The sequence below is a fragment of the Diabrotica undecimpunctata genome, chromosome 7 (assembly GCF_040954645.1).
Source record: "Diabrotica undecimpunctata isolate CICGRU chromosome 7, icDiaUnde3, whole genome shotgun sequence".
NCBI lineage: Eukaryota > Metazoa > Arthropoda > Insecta > Coleoptera > Chrysomelidae > Diabrotica > Diabrotica undecimpunctata.
Window position 1 is genome coordinate 40,049,505 of NC_092809.1, and position 22,688 is coordinate 40,072,192.

General features: G+C 30.2%; 1 protein-coding gene across 7 annotated transcripts in view; it reads right to left on the reverse strand.

Moving 5' to 3' along the window:
* Window positions 1–22,688, reverse strand: part of Mp (collagen XV/XVIII-type protein multiplexin) — a 1,493,071-nt gene that overhangs the window by 250,020 nt on the left and 1,220,363 nt on the right. For 5 of the 7 annotated variants that reach the window (XM_072537153.1, XM_072537150.1, XM_072537151.1 and 2 more), the window contains exon 5: window positions 101–172. The exons of the other annotated variants lie outside the window; for them this stretch is intronic. In XM_072537153.1, coding sequence (XP_072393254.1) covers window positions 101–172 — 72 coding nt within the window. The remainder of the gene's footprint in view (window positions 1–100; window positions 173–22,688) is intronic. 7 annotated transcript variants of the gene reach the window in all.

Consider the following 22,688-nt stretch of genomic DNA (forward strand, 5'->3'; position numbering starts at 1 on the left):
TTTGGCACCAACCTTCCAGCCTACTGAACTATTCAATACATTTTAAAATACTCAATTTCAATATGTATATGGATACACCTATTCTATAAAACATACAAACCTGGAAATCCGTTTTGCATTGTTCCGCTGCCATGTTGGGATCTCGGAATATTTTCAGTTGATCTATAGCACCCTGCAGAAAAGTTTTATGTATATTTTCTAAAGCATACTTGGATTTTGCAAGACAACGCGCCTCTTTCAGATCTTGTTTTAGACTTATCCGATCACGATTTCAAGACGACAGCGATGTTTCTTATTATTCTAAAGGATTTTACAAATACGCGCGTACATCTCAAGCCAAAATTACTATTTACCAAAGCTGACAAAAATATGTATGGATAAATAAAAAAATTGAAAGTATTGTATTTGATTATAAGTATAAATATATAAAATTTTATACAAATTTTGTCATAAAAAAATTATTTACAACCTTTTAATTATTATATTTCTATCTTATCTTACAATTCCTTAATTATTTTACATAAAAAAATTTCTTCTAATAATTTAATTTTATCTGTCTTATTCATTTTGACAATTCACATATATATTATACAGTTTAAAGCAGATGACTTTGCAATAATATTGTCAATATTTTTGAGTTGCATTTCTCGGACAACTTTATTGTAAGACCGTTCATTTGATTACATGAAATCAACTTTAATTTGAGAATACATGTTAGAAAAATCATAGCATGTGATTTGTCTTTAAAAAGACAACCACATGCCATTATGATGGTAAAATTCTCCTGTTAGTTGTCCAATAATAAATAAATAAATAAATAAACAAAATATATATTTGTTACTAATTATAACTTTTAGTTTTGTTCTAGATGTCAATGTATCATCGTTATCTAATATTGTTGTGATTATTTTCAAAGACTGATCTAATGGCACATTTATAAATTAACTTTTTATATTAAAACTTGCGATATAGTATCGATATTTGTCACTACAAAAACAAAGAAAAAAGAGAAGGGACGCACATTAACTGGAAAATTTGCCCATAAAGCGGCTAAAAAACAAAATAAAATTGGGAATTAAAAGAGTAGTAAATGCGAACCTAAATATCTACGAACACAAAATAACTATATTAGGCGTATAGGCCTCCAATAAAGATACATCAGTACAAGAAAAAGATACATTGTACCAACAACAAAAATAGTCACTCTTAAAATGGGCAATCAGTAAGCAATAATAATGATGGGTGACCTGAACGTAAAAACTGAAAGAAGACCAAATAATCCAGTAATAGGTAATATCGGCATTGAATTAACAAATAATAACAAATAGACTTATAGATAAAAAATCATGAATGAATTCTATCTCCACAAAAATATACATAAACTAGCTGATCCGGTCACTCTTTTCTGTGTCTTGGTTATTAAACGACTAATGCTATGTTCAATTAATTCAGGAGAGTTAAGTAAATATGGTCCTACAGTAGGCTCACATCTTCCTTCTCCAACTTTTTAAAAGTTGAATTTTGTATTTTTAGTAGGCAGGGATTTCGTTAGTTAACGACCTGAGGAGCCCTGTCATCATTGTTATTTCTCCCCCTGCCAAATCTTGGCATCCGAAAACCATGATTAGTACGGTGATGCTTGTCACTAACTGCCATGACGATTTCTAGGGGTACTCTACGAGTCTTTAATGCAGTGGTTCCCCGTTGCCTTCTGCATTTTTTTGCCGTTGACCATTCCTTGATTCATCCGCCTACCAGCTCCTCCGCCAAAAACCATTGGCCAGTATTTGACTTGATTCTATAATATCAACCCTATAATTGAGGGTTGCCACTTACGCCATCCGCACCATACCGAAGATTTGTTTCTTTGTCGTGGCTGCCGTTATATCCGTAACCCTGGACAAGGGACCCTAAACAGGTACAGCTTGTCAAATTTAAGGTGATACTTGACAAATTTGTCCACTTGCGTAGAAAATTAAGTGAGAACGCATTCGGAGGAAAAGAGATACATAATGCGCTCGGTCTCTTCGCCTCGTTGGTACACTCGATACTACAAGTTTACAGAGAGTGACCTTATTTATTAATGGAACTTCTATGATATGTCTATATGTATATTATTTTGACGTTTCAATTTTTCCTTCGGAAATTTTTCTCAAAATACAAAATATTTTGTTTTTGTTACTTGGTAAAAAAATTATTCTAATAATTATATTTTATTTGACTCATTAATATCGACCATTCAGTTATGTTGAAGTGGCAGTTTTTTCGAACACTTCTATAAATGTCTCGTTCTGTAATTTTATAAGAGGAATATTGGCAGAGATTAAAGCTTTACATTTGCGTTACAGTAAACTATATAAGAATAAAAGAACAGTAGTTAATCTTATACCTGGAGCATACCGACGAAACATGTATTACTTAATTTTATTTTTATACTAGAATTGTCGTAATAATTTATATTATAGTCATATACTTTTATTCTTCGGATCTTCGGCATTTTAGCATTTTAATAAGTCATAAATATTTTAATCTGTTGTTTATTTCTTTACAATAGAATAATACCAGCTCCGTTAGGATGGCTGTCAACATCCGGTATTTAGGTACTAAACTGTATAACTTTATTAACTTTCCCGAATATTTTATTTTTGTAAGCAGATTTTGTAGAAATATATCGTATAAAGTATATCTCAAATATAGCCCATTTGGCCGCCGGCGTGAACAATAATCAGCCTTTGCCCTTTGGACACTGGCTTGTGCAAACCTTCGGTGGTATTGTCTCCCCAGTATCTGTCATGGTTATGAGAATATAATAATAGAATATAAGTTTCATTCATGTAAATTATAGGCCGATTTTCTTCCCTATATTTTTTAATATTTCTGAGAAACTTCCTCCGGAGCACTTGTATATCGGTTTTTTCCATTAGGATTTTCCTGTTATTCTTCGCTTTCTTCCATCAAAATCCCATATCTCTCATCACTTTTCTTAAAGTTTCATGCGACCCTGTATAAATATTGTCTTCATTAATTTTTTTTGTTATATGTCGCAATGTAGGAACTCGTTTTTGCGTGACATAATAATTTACTATTGTACGCCGAAGTAAACCTTTGCCAAAATCGCCCAAGTTGGATTTTGGGGCAGATCTTATTTCATTTCACCAGAGATCCGTTTTATAGTGGCTATACTTACTCCCGTTGCTAAGTTAGCACGCTCTTAACCTTTTTTAAAATGTTTAACATGCGGATTTTGCATTGCTTCTCTCTGCATAAAAATAAATTACATTTGCTATTACCTCCCTCGTTTGTCCAGACAAGACTTTGCCTTCTAATTTTGAATGAAAATCCATGTTTATAATTTAAAATACTTAACAATAATTATTTAAAAAGTCAAATCTATTGTAATACGATATTTCTTCAATACTCAGTAACTTTAAACATAAGTAAAATAAAAAAAAACTTTGTCGAAGACTATACAAGTACCTTGCACTTCGAAGGGCCAAGAAATAATAAGGAAGAATTGTGTTGTGGTCGAATGCGCATCGTGGGTGGAGCCTAATTTCAAATCGGCCAAGTATCACGTTAAATTTGACAAGCAATACTAGTTTTCTGCGTCAGGAAACTCCCGGAATCTGCGGAGGACAGGGATTGATTCATTTTCCTTGATAGGACTATCTTCAAGAATTTAAAGAGTTCCTACCCGCTACTCCGCGGGTAAAGCTAAATATTAAATAAACAATACTACAACAATTACACAACTGTATAAATCAATTAAGTCACTTATCTACATAAATAATTAACACTATCTTTATGATTTTTTTATTCAGAAAAATAAATAATTAAATTAAATGAAATTTATAACTTGTTTATAGTTTGTCACCCCATGAAACAAAGCATAAAAATCACTTGAAAAATCGAAAAATTACCGTGTGCTATTTTTTAACTAAAATATCTGGGGGTAGTCAATGGAAAGGGCGTATTATTGTGTGGTTATCGGAACATTTACTGCGTCATGACATTTAAGCAAAAAAAAGGAAATTTTTTCATTCATTTTAATATCATTAAAAGACTACGCATTCTAGATAAAAACGTTAACAGACGACTTCAAAATTCTCTTTAAAATGAGATTTTCTACATTAAAAAATGTTTATAAACAAAAAAAGTTATTGCAAATTAAACCTGAAAGTAAGCATGTTTTTCATTTGTTTCGAATTATTAAAATTAACAATAAAAACATCTAAAACACATTCATCGAGGTTGCTCGATGAACACATTTCATAATGCGAGTTTTTATGTAGTTACTATATTTGCAAAAGATGATAACAATCGGTCAAGTAATTTTTTAACAATTATATTTGTTTATCTCATTTGAGAGAACAAAGATCATTTTCAAATTACTGTACAGGTACTTTGTTAATACTTAGAATGTTTTTTTGTCTGATTCTCTTTATAAGGTCTAAACCTTTCATGTTTTTTAAAAACTATAATAATTTTTAGTTGTTTACTTAGAAATAATTGAATAAGAATGAAGTACCATTACCAATATATTGTCAATATCCCTAACTTATACGGACACGTAAGGAGAATGCCGGAGAATAGAATACCAAGACAAATTCTTGAATGGCAACCAAGAGGTAGGCGAAGACCAGGAAGGCCTAGAAGAAATTGGAGAGAAGGAGTTGATAAAGAAATCAGAGAAAGAGAACTGGAAGACGATCTATGGAACGATAGAATGAGATGGAGATTGGAAATCGGAAGACGTCGAAGAACGTTGTAAACCGAAATTATATATATATCCCTAACTTATGCCGCGCTATATGTATAGTGTTATCAAGTAGAACCAATGATTCATATGTGTCAAAAATACATATAAAACAATTTCCATCTACAAACAAACAACGCCTCAACAGTTTGACAACGGCAATTGCGCCGTTTTTACGAAATAAAACCTAACTAAATTATAGTAAAGCTATTTATCCGCTTCATTTCGCATAACTACAAACAATGTCAATTTCAATATAAATTGCTCACGTATAGTATTGGTAATCGCTCCATTTAACATACTTCCATAGATTTGTACAATAAATTCATTTATATGAGCGATTTTGAATCGGTAATGAAGCGATACCACTAAAAAGTTATGGTTTATCGGTTTTATGTCACTGCATCGAAGAGTTTGTGTTTGCTTTACGTTTAATGCCTACGATAAAGCAGCAGAGCCATAACGAATATTGTAGGTCGTGTTTCGGATTAATATACGCATCAGGTGTGAGTTTCTATGATTAACATAATTGAGAAAATTCTTAATGCGAGTGAAAGTAGAGATTACAGAATTTCAATATTCAACGAAAAGCTACATTCATAATTCTCTAGAGGATTGTCCAAAACTACCTAATGATTTAAAAACACCTATGTCTAATGAGTGAATATATTTTTTAAATGAATGAAAGAATTTGTGAGATGCAGCATCCTTAAATATAGATCCTTAAATATAGATTTCTGTTGTATACTGCAACGTATCAAAATGCTTCCACATTTCAATTAATTTATTTTCTTATTTATGGCTATAGCTTAAACATCCCTGTTATCTATATTATTTTTGTATTTCTCTTTTTTTCAAATTTCTATTTTCGACCGGTACTTTGTAAAATTTCGTCGTCAACAATCTTAATTTCTACAGACGCCGGACGATAAACGACACTCCAGCGATCTAGTGTATGATTATTTTGGGCTAAATTATGTCAGAAATAAAAGAAAATAATATATTTTTCCCACATACATACAAGTATACCTTTTAAAATAAAAAAGGACATGGAACCATGATTAACCACATACTTACCAATAGAGAAGTAAAATTTTATCAAAAAATCGTTTATAAAATGGTATATTTATTTAAAAGAACCTTTTCAAGCTATGTCACAAAACGTTTTCGGAATGCCCACTCCATTATCAGTGCTGCTACTAGGTGTACATGTGTGAAGCAAATATATGGGTAAAAACCATTTAAATGTTATCAAATTGGTTTTCTATTACATTGTTGCTGATTATTTTATTGAATGTTAAAAGATTCACTTCATGGCAACGTAAGACTCTCAAACTAAGGTTGCTGGCCCTGAGCTGTAGTTTCTGTAAGGATTTGGAAACGCCATTTTATTTTTTGAAAACTTTTGATAACAATTCGACAAATACCAAATCGATTTATACCAAATTTATTTTAAAATATTACTGTAAATATTTGTATAAAATAAAAGAATCAAATGAAATAAAATTAATAAAAATTAAATAAAATTAGATAAAACTAAATAAAATTAAATAAAATTATATAAAATATAATTAAAAGGAAATAAAAATTAATAAAATCATATAAAATTAAATAAATCAAATAAAATTAAAAAAATTAAATAAAATTACATGAAATTGAATAAAATAAAATAAAATTAAATACAATTAAATGAAATTAAATAAAATTAAATAAAATTAAATAGAATTAAATACAATTAAATACAACTAGATAAAATTAGATAAAACTGAATAAAATTAAATAAAATTAAAAAAAAATAAAAAAAAAATTAAATAATATTTAATAAAATTAAATATTAAATAAAATTAAATAATATTAAATAAAATTAAATAAAATTAAATAAAATTAAATAAAATTAAATATAATTAACTAAAATTAAATAAAATTAAATAAAAATAAATAAAATTAAATAAAATAAATAAAATTAAATAAAGTTAAATAAAATTAAATAAAATCAAATAAATTTAAATAAAATTAAATAAAATTAGATAAAATTAAATAAAATTAAATAAAATTAAATAAAATTAAATAAAATTAAATAAAATTAAATAAAATTAAATAAAATTAAATAAAATTAAATAAAATTAAATAAAATTAAATAAAGTTAAATAAAATTAAATAAAATTAAATAAAATTAATAAAATAAAATAAAATAAAATAAAATAAAATAAAATTAAATTAATTAAAATAAAATAAAATAAAATAAAAATAAATTAAATTAAAATAAATTAAAATAAATTAAACTAAAAAGAAAATAAAATTAAATAAATAACTCGTTATACTTTAAAGTTGACAGTACTGATTCACACCATTGCATATGGTGCATTTTATGAAAGGGTTTTACACAAAAATGTAAAAAATAAATCTTATCTTATTACGTCAAAGCAATTTGAGAAATTTTTTTTTATAGGAAATATTACCATGCGATAAAGATTTATTAATGTTAAACGACAATGCAACTTATATGATATACTCGGTTCGCTATTCCCAGTCCGAACTGTCTAGTGAATTTAGTAATTTTTTTTTGCGAAGTTAGTTACTTTTTGACAGACTAAAAGTGGCTGGAAATTACTATACAACCAAGCACACGTACTCATAGCCAATAATAATAGTAAACAATCTAAATAGTAAATAAAATAGAACTTTTCCAATTACCGACAATCAATATTTATTTATTTACACCATATAATAAATAGTTATGTTAAATTGTAACAACTAAAATATATTATTTAAATATATACTATCCAAAATTTGATGGGTTTAGTATACATTTCCATTATTTAGAATAATTCTTCTTTTTTTAAAGAAAGAAGTCTCCAATAGTAGGATACTTGAGCTATTAATACTGAGAAGTAGGAATTGTTGTGTTGTAGGTTTTCGACAATAAATCTGTCAAAATATGCCCGAGCTAAGCGAATGGAGTTTAAAGGCACCTAAGAACTTAAAGATATTCTAAAGCAATTTAAAGCATTTAAGCATACGTTCTTGTTAGCTAATGAATTTTTGGGTTTTACTAATTTGTTTTATCATTGTCTAAATCACTTAATCATTTCTAATGGTCGAATAAATCTTTTCCAAAATTTCTGATATGTTTCTCCAGAAACTCTTTTTGTTTTCTTTCAAATTCCCTATATATCTGTTTGATTTCATAAATCTGTTATTTGCTTTTAACGCCTGCATTTTTATAGAGTATTAGATAACGACAATAGTTAAAGAAGGAATAAGTATTGAAAAGGGATGTAGAATAAAGTAGATCATAGACTCAATTTTGCTATATTGGTAGAAATGTTGAACACGCAAAAAAAAAGAACTATTTAGAAAAAGACTATTTAAGAACGGTGCTAGATCTTCTTAATTGATTATATTCCGAATAAAAAATCGATTTCACTATAAGAACAATAGTCTTATTTTTTTTATGATTCGAATATAAAGACTAATGAATGAGAAAGAATGGACAAAACAGGAATTTATTTATATTGCATAGAATATAAAGAGGAAGGATAAATTTAGACTGACGTAGAAAGAAGGTATAGTTGGTCGTCTAATGAGGAATAAGGCCATAAAAGTAAAGAAATGAAAATATTGATCGAGATAGAAATCGAATTACGATATTTGGAAAAAGCGCTATCGAGATCTCACTAGGTATTTGTCATGTTCTCGTCATAAATTTAAATAGTGCGTTCTAAACAAATTTTGATGGTGCCTTTTACAATATTTTGTTTTAAAATTATTCTAAAATATATCTTTTATTTCATACCTATAAAAAATTATAGCAATATAAAATTCCTTTCCTTTTAAAAAGAGTAGTATTGATCGTTTAAGTACAAAATATTTTAATAACTGCCGCATATCAATCTTGATCAAAGACCTCATCGCCTAACAATGGCAAAGTCCCGGGAATTTAAGTTTAAAATTTTTTATTTTCTCACGCATATATTTAAGAGTAAAAGATCTTTGTGAATACCTGCACCGGCCCCCACTTAATGCGCTGATTTATTATAAGAACATAAAGGAACTGAGCTTCATAGAGGACGAGAAGGAAAGTTTTCAATAAGTTTGCAATCTGGTTTACAAGAAAAACAAGGGCCTGCAGAGGTTTTATAAGAATAAATTTTCCTTGAATATTACGTTGTTCCTTTTTCTTGAAAAGTTCTTGGATGCGACACAGGGAGACAAGATTTTGACTTATATAAGTCGCGCAATCTATATGTATACCAGACAGGAAAGAAATGTGGCATTAAAAAATATTATATAGTTTTCAATAGAAGACACAAAACGATGATAAAAGTTTAACGAAACCATCTCATTGTTTATTTTTCGTTTCTAACGTATAAACAACAACAAAGGAATATGTTAAAAATTATATGAAATTAAAAGGTAACACAGGATTGGTGTGGGATTTGGTGACGGATTCAGAATATTTTCAAAAAAGTGTAAAAAGAAATTAAAAAAAAAGGCGCAAATAATTTAACATTTTGTACACATCTACTATTTCTGTATTTCTATTAAGGCAGATTGATTCTTTTAACGAATCAGCAGACATAAAGTAATGTCCAGGTTCCAAATAATTCACTTCAATATCGGATGCGTCGCACTTTAGCAACAAAATAACCTTCGGCAGGTTTACAGACACAATCAAATCATAAATTTTAATTTCTCGGCATCATAAAATTTTCAAGCATAAATATATATATATATATATATATATTATATATATATATATAGCGGTAAAAAGCGACAGAATACTTAGGCACGGAGGAGCATATACGGAGGAGTACAAGAAAGCGGAATATGGCGCAGGCACTACACTATTGAGTTGTATCAATGCTATGAAAAATGCAACATTCCAGTCCAGTCTATTAAAATAAATAGACTAAGGACACCTTAAAAGAATAGACACTGGAGACCCCCAAAGACAGATATTATATCAAGAGCATCGAGCAAAAAGACAAAAGAGGGAATCTAATCGTTATGAACAGGAGACCAAAAAAGTGGCCTCTGATGGCGGACATATCCGGAAATGCGAATGCGCCAAATTTAATTTCATGACACTTTACAATAATCATACAGTGGTGTAGGGGTTCTAATTTATCTATTTATTTGTTATATTACATAATATTAATATTACATAATATTAATACATAATACACTTTTTTTAACACTAGAACATAATAAAGTTTTAAGTAAATAATAACAATAATAGTCTAAAATGTGAAACAATTGTTAAAAAACTTTAATAGAAAATACAAATACTCTTTCATGTGACAGTTGGGACAAACAATAACATCAACAATAACATAACCCAACTAAATTTGATTTCTTAAACAAGGAAAGAGTCTCTCTTTCCTTGTTTAATGTGGCCTCTCAAGATGGCATTTCCTGTCTAACAATATTTTTGCCCCCACTACCTTTACATTCTCTCTTTTGTCTTTTTGCTCGATGATCAAGAGCCAGTAGGAACCAGGAAGAGAGGCATGCCAAGATCTAGATTTAAAACTCAAGTCGAAGACGCCTTAAGGAATCTATGAAAATAGCCAGAAATTGAAAAGCCAGGGCGAAAGATAGGGGTGAATGGAGACTAATTCTTGAACAGGCTAAGACCCACACAGGGTTGTAGTGCCAAAGATGATGTTGGTATATATATATATATATATATATATACATATATATATATATTATATGTATATATATATATATATATATATATATATATATACACATAGCTGTGTTTAGTGTTCTGTTCATGAGTCAACATATTCTGAAGATTGTGTAGTGTCTTTATATTCTAACCGATATACCAACAGCCAGAGGTTATCTTATAGTCATACAAATTGAACAACTTCAATTCAAGCAGAGGTTGGGCCTGGTAAAATTTGAAGACTGTGAAATAGCGGCATCTTTTGATGTACTGCCAAGCGGGCAGATTCTTTCGTCTTTCATGTGTAAATTCTTTTCCATTTGTCACTCTCGTGTGTGAGTGTGTTTGAAACTTCATACGTAAATGATGATATATATATATATATATATATATATATATATATATATATATATATATATATATATATATATATATATTCTTATAGGACTTTCCATTTTAAGCAAACTTCGCAGTCAGATCAAAGATTATCTTCGAGAATCTGACAGTTTTTCTTTTAACACCTACTTTTTGTACTAACCCTATTACAAAATATACTCTACTACCAAACACGCCAAAACGAGAGTCTGCGAACAACTCTTTTAACTAACACAAATATAACTAAGTAAGATGGTATTTACCTTGTATTACTAAGGCGGTTTCTACATCTAGGCGCGGCATTTTTAAAGATATTAGCAGTAAGTATAATATGCTAAGGTATATTACCAGCAAGTGTAGCAAATATCGTCAAAACCCCATAATATTTAACATTTATTTTAAATAAGAAGTGTAGATACAGTTAACAAAATTGCAGTTTTATTTAAAATCCAAACACTTTGTAAATAGATTCGAATTACTCCTCTACATTGAAAATACAAAAATCTCAATTTTGATAAAAATGCAGTTACCGCCTTTGGGCTTAACACGGAAGTGTACTTGTGAAAGACGAGCTAGAACTTTAGGCACATGTGCTCACGTAGCAACAACTCTGGGGTATCTTGGATTTGAGAGACATCACAAAAATTATGTAATATACACCACTTTGCAGCTTTTAAAATAGACTACGAAATGGTGTATATTAAATTTTTTTATGCTCTTTATTTTAAAAAGGGTTGCACTAAAAGGGCTTTGAAGATGGTGCTAAACGCATACTTATACAACTTTTAAACAATCATATCTGGTTTAATTTTTAGAATATAGAAATAAAAACTAAATCAAAATATTAAGTAAATTAAAGCAGTTTTTATACTGTAAAACTACACTTTTCTACATATTTTTTGGTTATTGAGTTATCTAAAAAAGGGGTTTTTTGAGAAATTCCGAAAGCAGTGTCTTCACTTAAAACTCGGATTTTTTCAAAAATAAACGTTTTAAACCAGTTGAGCTTTCAGAATGCAATGTTTATATAAAAATATAAAGTAAATTGTGAATGAACAACGAATAATATCAACCAAGGTGGTTTTGATGGGCGTGAGTTTGTTGCCTCTGCATCACAAAAAATATAAGCGGGATTTTTGGATTCGATGAATAAAAGTCTAGTTTTAAACAGCCATAACTTGGCCAATATTAAGTTTAGAGTAATAATAAAAAACAAATATATTTGTTTTATAAGCATCATTTTCTATTTAAACAATTTTCCCGATAAAATTTTAATATTTTTGAAATAATTTGCAAAAAACCCTATAAAACATGCTTTTTTGACGTGCAGTTTCTGAACTTTCAGTCGTGAATAACTCTAAACATATTGAATTTTCGAAAAAACTCTAAACATTATTGTCTTAAAATTCACTTTTCCGGCGATTACCATGGTTTTATTTTGTTTTATTTTGATATACTTGGCCACCCTTAAGTTGGGCTATCAACCATACCCAGAGAAAAAGCACATATTGCCATAAGGTAGATTTTGATCTTTGAGCTACTTTTCACCTACTTTAAAAATTTCAAGGAAGTCCATGCATATAAAAAGAATTCTTAGCAGAAAACTGTCATATCCTACTACTCCTCATATCCTAGACTACTCTGATATAAAATAAAAATAGTGATTTTCATGAAAAAGCCATTTTGACCTTCAAATGACCTTTAAAATTAATCTCAAGGACAGAGTAAATACCCTGTGATTACATTCTTAAAGAAATTGTGTTCGTAAGGACGATCTTTGTTTTGGTAGAGATTACCTATTATGGAATAACATATATAATCACTCGTAAAATACAAAGAGGAACGAGGAAACAATTATAAGAAGTTATATTATAACAGAACATCCCTACAACTTATATTAAATCTAAAACTAAACTTATATTAAATCCTGTAGCCTCCTTAAAATATATGAATATTTTTAAACCCGTTTTAATTTACGCAGGATGTGAGTGCCGCACTGTTCCTAACAAAGTTGAGAACATCCTCAAAACTTTTTTAATTTAACAATATTTGAGTGTCAAGATCATTTAGGAATATATTTAAATTAAGGTTCTAATGCGTGTCTCTCTGTCCTTTGCTTAATTTGGAAGTTTATTGCCGAAACATTAACTTGAAGTATTGTTGTATGAAATATTCAAGCAAGCTACAGTGTATATTACACAAATTCCCACTTGTACAAGTTTCTTGTACAACAATATAAGTTAAGTAACAAGTCATGTAAATTTAGAATAATATATATATATATATATATATATATATATATATATATATAAATATATAACTGTTTTGGATGGGTTGGATAATAGTCAATAATAGTCAATAATAGGACTCCAACCCATCCAAAACAGTTATATATTTGTTCCAAACGAGTCACAAGTACTTCTTTTTTCTTATTCTTATATATATATATATATATATATATATATATATATATATATATATATATATATATATATGTATATATACAGATATATAAGGTGGAAATTATCAGCATAGCTCGCTAAAAGGAAAAAAAAATTATCAAAGTCGCTTTCAACCTTAACGTTGGTGGCTATGTACGTAGCCACTAAGCATAACTATTAAAAAACAGTGTTAGCGTTAAAAGGTTAATATTTGACAGTAAACAAATACGTTATTTACTTCCTTTGTGATTCTTTGAACAAGAACAACAAATGTTCCACAAGAATTTCTAATTCAATTATTTAATTAACAAAAAAGTATGGTGTACGATACTTTGGTAGAATCTGTAAACACCTGGTGGAATTTTCTTTCTGGATGCTCCAAGAGGGACAAAAAAACAATCTTAATTTTATTGGTATTGGCGAGTATCAAATCGCAAAATCAAGTAGCCGTAGCCTGGGCTTCATCTGGAATAGCTGCAATTTTATTAGAAGGCGAACGAACTGCACATGCTGCCTTGATATTACCATTAAACATGCAATTTAATGAAACATCAGCTTGCAGCATCGCCAAAAATTACGCAATGGTGCAGATTTTACAGGTATGACAATTAATCGTTTAGTACGAATGTGCGATGGCTCATAAGAGGTAACTAAAGACATTGGACAGAAATTTAAAAGGTATTCATGACAGCCAATACATTTTTGGTGGAGCCATCATTCTACTGTGATAGCCAGAATCTAAACGTATGGCTAAAATTATCCGATTTGTGGCGGCACCAAAAGAAGCTCCAATTTAGAACTAACATCCGAGTGGTATTGCAATAAGACCAAAGTGTAATTGTGTTATTAAAGTAGACATTGCCCAAAAATTTCTGTTACTTCTCCTACTTGACAGAGGAGCTTATGTAGAGTGTGTTTCCGGACATATCGCTGAAGTTCAATAATCATAATTATCTAAGTGATCAAGCGATATTGGTGGCAAAAAATACAGATGCCAATGATCCTAACGCAACCATTTAGGAAAGTTGTATTTATACAAATCAGTTGACACAATTATAAACCAGAATGATGTAGTCAACTATCCTACAGATATATGTAAGATTTGTATTATTTTGGTATAAATAAATGTAATTATAAATATCATAATTATTTCTGCTTATATGTATATGTAACTGTTTGTTTGAGACAGAAATAAATGTTTATTTCATTTGCTTTAATTTAGAATAATCTCCTAACCCTTTGATGTGTTTTTTATTTTAAGAATATTTTTCCTAAATCCAACAAGTTTAGAATTCTTCGAAGCGGCATCCTCCCTTTCAAATAGCTAGAAGTCTTTTTCTTGTTGACCCTATTTGCCCAGTTGTTTAGGAGATTTATGTAAGTATCCCTTTGTTTTATTTTTTGGTAGTTGCCCCAATCCGACCCCTTGTCATTAAACTTATCCACGATCCCAGCTCTCCAATTAACCCCTGAGTGCCGTCCGCACAAGTATCGATTTGTTTTGCTTGCCCAAACTATACCCCCAAAATTTCAGTCTCCAATTTTCTACCCCATATAATCTTACCCTATGGTAGGCCAAATATTTTCGTTACAAAGTCAGAGATATAGCGATCGCAATAAAAATTAGATGCATGTAGTTAATAGGATATCTAGCTAAATCAAATGACAGCTACTCTGCACGACGTATTTCGTTGGCGAAGTCCGAGGAAACTAAATTAAAAGATAGGTCAAGGTTGAGATGGAGAAATGGTGTAGATGAGGATGCCAAAAAGATCGGTGTTTTCAACTGGCATCAAGCTGTACAGAATAGAACCGAATGGAGAAATCAGCTTAGAAAGATGGAGGCTCATCTCGGGCCGTAGCACCAATGGTAATAAAAATGCTTTTACTAAACCAATCAAACATAAATTAATTACACACATTCGAAACCTTTCCAGCAAACTAGATAATTAGAATTGTTTCATGAACTCATTACGATGTAGTCTCTGTTGTTTTAAATAATTATGGACATAGCATCCCAAATGACTGAGTTATTGAAACAACGAAATTTCTCGGCTGGTGATAGATATATAGTAAATAATATACAAAATAATTAAAGCTGAAGCCTATTATAAAGTCATTAAGAGCCATACAGGGATCGAGTATAACCGGCTGTTATGTGGTTAACATCCCAATCAATACCAGAATGTAAATAACATTGGAAACGACGTTATTCGTGCGAAATAAATAAGAGCAAAAATTAATCGCTCTTTTTACAAAAGAGGTCCATTATTAAATTTGATCCCGTATTCCTTACCCTATATCCAGTTGTTAATATATAATTATTGAAATATAGAGAAAAATATAGTTATAATATGAAGGATCTTATATTACAGATACACTGTTATAGAAAACTGTATTCTGATAAATTGTAGGAAGAATTGTAGAATCGGTATTATTGTGGGTGAATTGAAGTTAGATAAAAGTTTTCATTGTAAGTAGGCAACCATGATACAAAGAATAACTTTTTAAGAATAAGTTGTTCTTTGTACCATGGTAGGCAACCATATATACGTATATCTGATTCAAGGGTGATGAGCTAAAACATTAAATAATAAGGCCCTATATGTTTTTATCAACACTTGGTGCTTTAAATGTGGAAAGTAGATATGTGCAAGATGCTGAATTATTTATTAATAAAGATTGAGATATTCATTGATGTATGTGCGGATTTATGAGATGTAGAAAGCAAACAGAATAAATGGTGTAATATATTGCTGGTGGAATTATGAATGAATATATGAGATGAGATAAATGCCGCCAAACAGTTGTATTACTTAGGTGTGAATATGAATTATAATTTTGTTGTAGATGAATTCTAAAAAATTATTATTAATTTAGTAGTAGCAAAAGCTATCTTATCAAACAAATTTCTTTAAAACTGAAAGAAAAGTGGACAAATCTAACTCTTTTATCAGTGTACCTATGTACTGACAAAAAGAACAACAGTACGCGGTAGCACCCAGATACTATGTCAAAATTGTATGGGGCCATTTCAATGCTAAACTGGGCAAAGTATGGCATCTAAAATCAGCGATTGGCACCCATAGTTTACACGTTGCCAATACCAATAATATTTCGCAAATAGAAGAATTTGTTGTAGCTAACAGTATGGTAGTAAAAACGACATAGTTCTAAAGGAAAGACATTCACAAAGTATTGTGGGTCTTAAACGACTGAACTACTCGTAACCAGATGGATCATGTACTCGTTGATGAAAAGCAATCTAGTAATACCATCAGCGCACACAGGATGGGAGGAGCAAAAACTGACTGGAATCACTTCTTGGTAAGAACAAAGATGAGAATGAAGCTCAACAATACAACGAGTGGTATATACAAAATCTCCAATTATATTAGAAAGAACAAGAATACCAATTACAATTATAAAGTAGGTTTCAAAAATTAAGGTTATTAACCGACAAAAAACTGGAGCTACTAATAAGACCAACATATCAGAATAGAGACGTTTACCATAGAACGGAAACAAAAAAAGTGTTGGGAAGAAAGAAAAATAAAACTTAGAAAATTGGCTAAACCAACTTAAGAGCAACCACAGAAATAGGGGTAGAAAATAGGGATACCAAAAAGCTGGTGGTATTAGCCCAGATGTCGGTGCAGGATTCATGATAAGGGATATATCAGATAAGTTTTAAATCGAAACGGGTCTAAGACAAGTCGATCACTTTCCCGTTTGTTATTCAACTTCGCTTTAGAACACGCAGTTAAGAAAGCACAATCAAAATTAAAACAAGCTTCATAGCCAGGAAAGGAAAGGTAATGTTACCTTGGCTGACGATATCGATAAAATTGCAGAATCCACGAGAAGTGCGAAACAAGTTTTTACCGTTTTTGAAAGCGGGGCTGGGGAAATTGGCCCTTAGATCAACAAAGATAAGATTGTCGCCGTATGCCATTAGATTGGATCTAATCTGCATTTCGACGCTCATTGCCTCACCTCTGGTTAATATTAAAAGTTTGCTATTGGCGTTTGTATTGAAAGTGTCGATATATCGTTGTTTCCAAAACAGTCGATCTACTGGAGAGCTGCTTCTGGAGCACTGCTGTACTGCTGTTGTAACGCTACTCTACTTCACCTTGCTTTTATTTCGTTCTCGTTATGGCTTGTAACTTGAGCATAGACTCTTTTTGCTGGACGTATTAGTGTCTGTAACAAATACTGTATTTTTTTACTACCACATACCCTTCCTTTACCTAAGAAGAAGCAGTGGACGATGGCTTGATGCCGGCATTCTTATTGTGAGAATATATACCTACATTTTACCTCGAATACAACTTGAAAAGAATATTATAATAATAAATATATAACTTGGAATAAATAAATCAAAATAGAACTAAATAGAAGATAAATGGAAATATATTTAAATTATGGAAATTAATTATTATAATAATAGATGGATGACCTAGTGTTAGAACCAACCTCAAAGGTCTCTGGACTACTCTAAAGACTACTAAGTAAAACCTTCTGGGAAGGACCCGATATCAGGTCAGTTGGTCACTTAAGAGAAAGATCTAAGGATGCAATAACAAGTAATCTTCGTAAGATAAAGGTGCAAAAATTGTAGATTGCTGCACAAGACCGATAAGAGTGGAGGAAAATAGCAAACATGACCAAGACTCCCTTGGAGTTGTAAAGCCAAGGCAGTAGAAGAGAAATAGAAATATATATAAATAATAATATAATAACTTAATATAAATAATATAAATTTATATTAAGTTATCTTATGATAAAAAAATAAAAATTTATCTCAGCTTGATTATTAGTCATAGCCCATATTTTACTGTGTTTAAATTATTTTCTTTTACCACCTTTAGGCTATTTTTGTTCGTACAACGTTTTTTTCGTATTTATGTCTTTAAGCGTTCCAACGTTCATTAACTTGGACGTATATTCCTATACATCTCCCTCTGTACTTTAACCCAATAAATTTAAGCAAACTTCGTGGAATCGGCTTTTATTTGTTGCACAGCACAGTTCGAGTTGCGTACGTGTAGCTACCGAAAACCCATTCGAAATCAGATTAGTTTTCGGTCCCTTTTCATTCAAAGAATGGACAATGAGACATAGGTTCAAAGTACTGAAGTTACCGAATAAAAGTTTAGTGTAGCTTTAATTCCTGAACTTGTTAGAGAAATGGTAAAAGGTTTTTTGTTTCATTGGTGTCTAGACGGTCACAGGTTAATTTTAGATCGGGTTTGTTTTGACTTTATTATAATACTTCTCTAAAAAATTAGCTCATAATTATATAGTAAATAAACGTTTAAAGTCGATAGCTGTAGACGTAATAAAAATTCGACAAAAAACCTTTTTAGCAGTGCAGTTATTTTAACTAACTTTTTACAAAATTGTCAAGATAACACAATGCAAATTGTCTATGTATTTATTCTATTTTACTTAGGTATTTATTTTATTTGTTGTATATCCTAAGCTCACAAATTCTTTTTATTAAAATTCTGAAACAAGAAAAAATTGCCATAAACATATTGCATTTTCTGCAAGTTACCTTTTAGCATATTTGCAAAATTTGCAAAATTATGCAAAATTTATTTGATACGCCCCTGGCTAATACGTGGCCAATGAGCTGGAGTTTGTTTACCAAGTGTATTTGAGGAGTCATCCGGCGAAAATATTAACTACTTAATTGTCGAGTACGACCTCGTTGTAACTGCGTTTTATTTTAATTGATTTTCCACAAAAATTTGGAGACCCGGCACTTTTATGTCCAATATTGAATCAAAAGCATCGCAGAAAAGAGATCCGATCAGCTGTGAGTAAAAAATTGTACGGGGAGATACGAGTTTGACACAACGGGGAGAGTTAATCAAGGAAGAGAACAATTAGGGTCTGAACTCAGCAAATTCTCGTTTTTGGTTAGAGTTTTGAAAACCAGCAGTTTCGCTTAATTCTATAAGTTTTGATGGGAAGAAGGTTATTTGAGCTCAAAATGCTATGTGGCGATCTTTTTCTTTTCTTTGTCAAGGGATTTGATAACAGCGTCTTGAAGGCTAAGTAAGCCGGTTGAAGTGAAAAATAGGCAGCCGAGTTTAAAAAATATATATCGTTTTCATCTAAAATAACCTGAAGTCCACTTTTTGCCATAGTATCCATTTTGTGTCTTCCATGGGTAGGATCGGATTGTTTTAAAGTTTGTGCGACAATGTTTTCTATTTAAATGTAAGGTAACAAAATTTTTTTAGTAACTTAAAAAGACATAATTAACCAGTGACACAAATAGTTTTGGTAAATTTTTCTAAATAAACATGCATCGTTAAGACAATAAGATTTACTCCTATGTCAATTTAAAAAGTTTATAAATAAATATAAGTTTTATGTATCAGCTAACTGTCATATTTTAGTTTTCTTTTAAATAAAATTACCCTTTAATAATTAATTAATAATTCAGAAAAGTTAAGCATTTTCATTTCGACATATGATAGTTTCGACAGTTCGACATCTTTTTTGCCATTTGGTACATATCCATAGTTTTATTTCTGTTTTGTTAGAAGGTCCAACTTAATGTAATGTTTATTGATGAATTTAGATGTTTTTTGTAATAACTGTTAATGTACAATAAACATAAATATTATGTAACTTTTCTCTTAAACTAGGAGCGTAAAAAAATATTTCTTTTGAAAAGATATTCACCCTTAACATTTTTTAGAAAAGAAAAACTTTTCTTTGTGTGCAGCAAGAGGATTTTTTTAAGCAGCGTCCTACTTTTAAATAGTTTGTGTTTTTTAATTAGTAGGAATCTTATTGTTTAGTGTTGGCTTGGACATCTCTGTAAGTATTTCTTTTTCGTAGTTAGTTCTCCCAGTCCTCCCAAAAAAAAAGGAATCCGTATCCACGACCTAGCTCTCCAACCAAAACAAGAGTAGCCGTTCGAAAACGTTTCAATTTATTTGCTTACCCTGTCCCCAAGCCCAGTAATTTTCCAGTCCCTATTTTCAACCCCCAATAAGCAAATAATAATTGTTACATTCTTATCCAAACTTTTAACTTATTGTAATTATTTATATTACAGATCGTAAATTACTGGGAAGTTAGAAGCATTCTTGTTTTATTTCATTTTTAAACCATGCAGTTTGTTTTTTTCTCTTCTACAAGTGCTACGTACTCCCTTCGGATTGTGATGTTTTTAAATATTTTCCAAATGCCGTCCAACATTATTGTTTTTTAAATTTTTACATGTTTATAGATTATAGGCTCTTATTATTTCATAAAATATAATCAATTGGTTTTTTGATAGGAAAGAGGACAAAGCAAAGAGACGAAAGAACTAATAAAAACAAAACACATTCAGAAGGAAAGATAAGTATACTAATTTTGATCCCTATTTGCTAAAAGTGACGATAATAAACCACCAACACCAGAGGTGACGACAAACGAAGAAATAAATCTTAAGGAGAAAGAGGTAAAGAAAGCATTAAGGAAATTAAAAAATATAAAATTACCATGAGAGGACAGAATACCGAACGAACTCCTAAAGTACGGAGGACCAGATCTGACCAAACAACTATTAAAATAAATCAAAAAAATGATAAAACAAATCAGAAATGCTCAAGAATGGAGATCAAGCATCCTAATACGTCTCTTTAAAAATAGAGACAAATCGGACCCGGACAATTACAGAGTAATTAATTTATTAAACACAACACTAGAATTAACAGCCAACGTAATAACAAATAAACTCAATGAAATTGTAATACTAACAGAAGAACAACAGGGTTTTAGGTCCGGAAGATCATGCACCGACGCTATATTTATAATAAGGCAAGTGCAAATCGTTAGAATACAAGAAACCGGCATATTTATGTTTCGCGGAAGAAGGCATTAACCGGGTTAAATGAAAGGACGTTATCCACTTATTGTACGCATGAGTAGGAATAATCAAAACGATGAAAAATATCTACCAAAACAACATAATAAAAGTAAAAGTAGAAGCAGAATTAGCCGACCCTATTAATGCTCGCAATAGGATAAGACAGGAAGATTCCCTGAGTCCTCTATTGTTCAACCGTATTATGGATAAAATAATAAAACAATAAGAACTAAAAAAGGATATCAAAAAGGAGAAAAACAACTTAAAATAATCTGCTATGCAGATGACGCAATACTACTATCTCAAAATAAAAATGATTTACAACGTATTCTGCACCAATTTAATATGACCACCAGAAAATTTAATATATTAATTTCAGATTGGAGCTAGAAGTTCAGATAATCGAACAAGTGATTAGGTTTAAATATATAGGCATCACATTATCTAGATACGGAAAGCTCGAAACTGAAGTGAAAGATCAAGCGAATAGATCAAACAGAGCCTCAGGTTACCTGAATTAAACAATATACAGAAAAAAAAATATCATGAAAGAAATGAAAGTCAGAATTTACAGAACAGTCATCAGACCAATAATGACATACGCGGCAAAAAGACGACCTGACACCGAGAGGACAAAAGGATGTTAAAAACAGCAGAGATGAAAACACTTAGAAAAATTGATAATAGGATACTTTGGGACAGAGCTAGAAGTATAGATATACGACGTAGATGCAAGGTGGAGAACATCAAGAACTGGATAAGAAATATAAGAGTAGAATGGAATGATCATGTAAGCCGAATGACAACAAATAGAGTAGTAAAGACGACAAAAGTCGGTTACCCAATAGGAAGATGATCAGTAGAAAGGCCACGAAAACGATGAAATATTGTTTTTATTGAACTTACTGAAGACACATTGTAAAACAGTCATGTCTACATAAAAAGAAAAAGAAGAAGATAAGAAAGCTATATTTTCAAAAATTGTGCTGTTTCACCAGCTTCTCAGTGAGCCTACGTACAAGTGAGTGACATACAAAATATCTTATTAACCTTAATCAAATGAAAGGCAGATATCGAGCACAGTTAATTAATTAAATCTTGCGCAATTGCTTTCGCTTCCTAAAGCATCTTCAGGGGCATTTCGTACATTTTGGCCTATCTACATAAGGGCAAACAGTTTAAAATTAAAAAAAAATGGCGAAGCTACATATTGATTGGCATCAGGAGGGAGAATAAGAATGAATTTTGTTTTTAGTTTTTGTCCTTGTGTCCTGTAGCATTAATGTATAATTTTATGTTTGACATTCTCAATAGATTGTTGTATAGAAGCGAAAGTACTTGGGCAAGATTTAATTAATAAACTGTGCTTGATATCTGCCTTTTATTTAATTAAAGTTCATTTATTAGAGCACTCAACCTTATATCAAAATATCTTGTAAGTTTATTTAAAACTTGTAAGTTATATTAAATATTTATATTCTAAAAAGTTTTAACAAAATTTTAAATTTTTTTTATTATATCTTAAAACTGAAACCTTAAAGAATTGATTTGAATTTG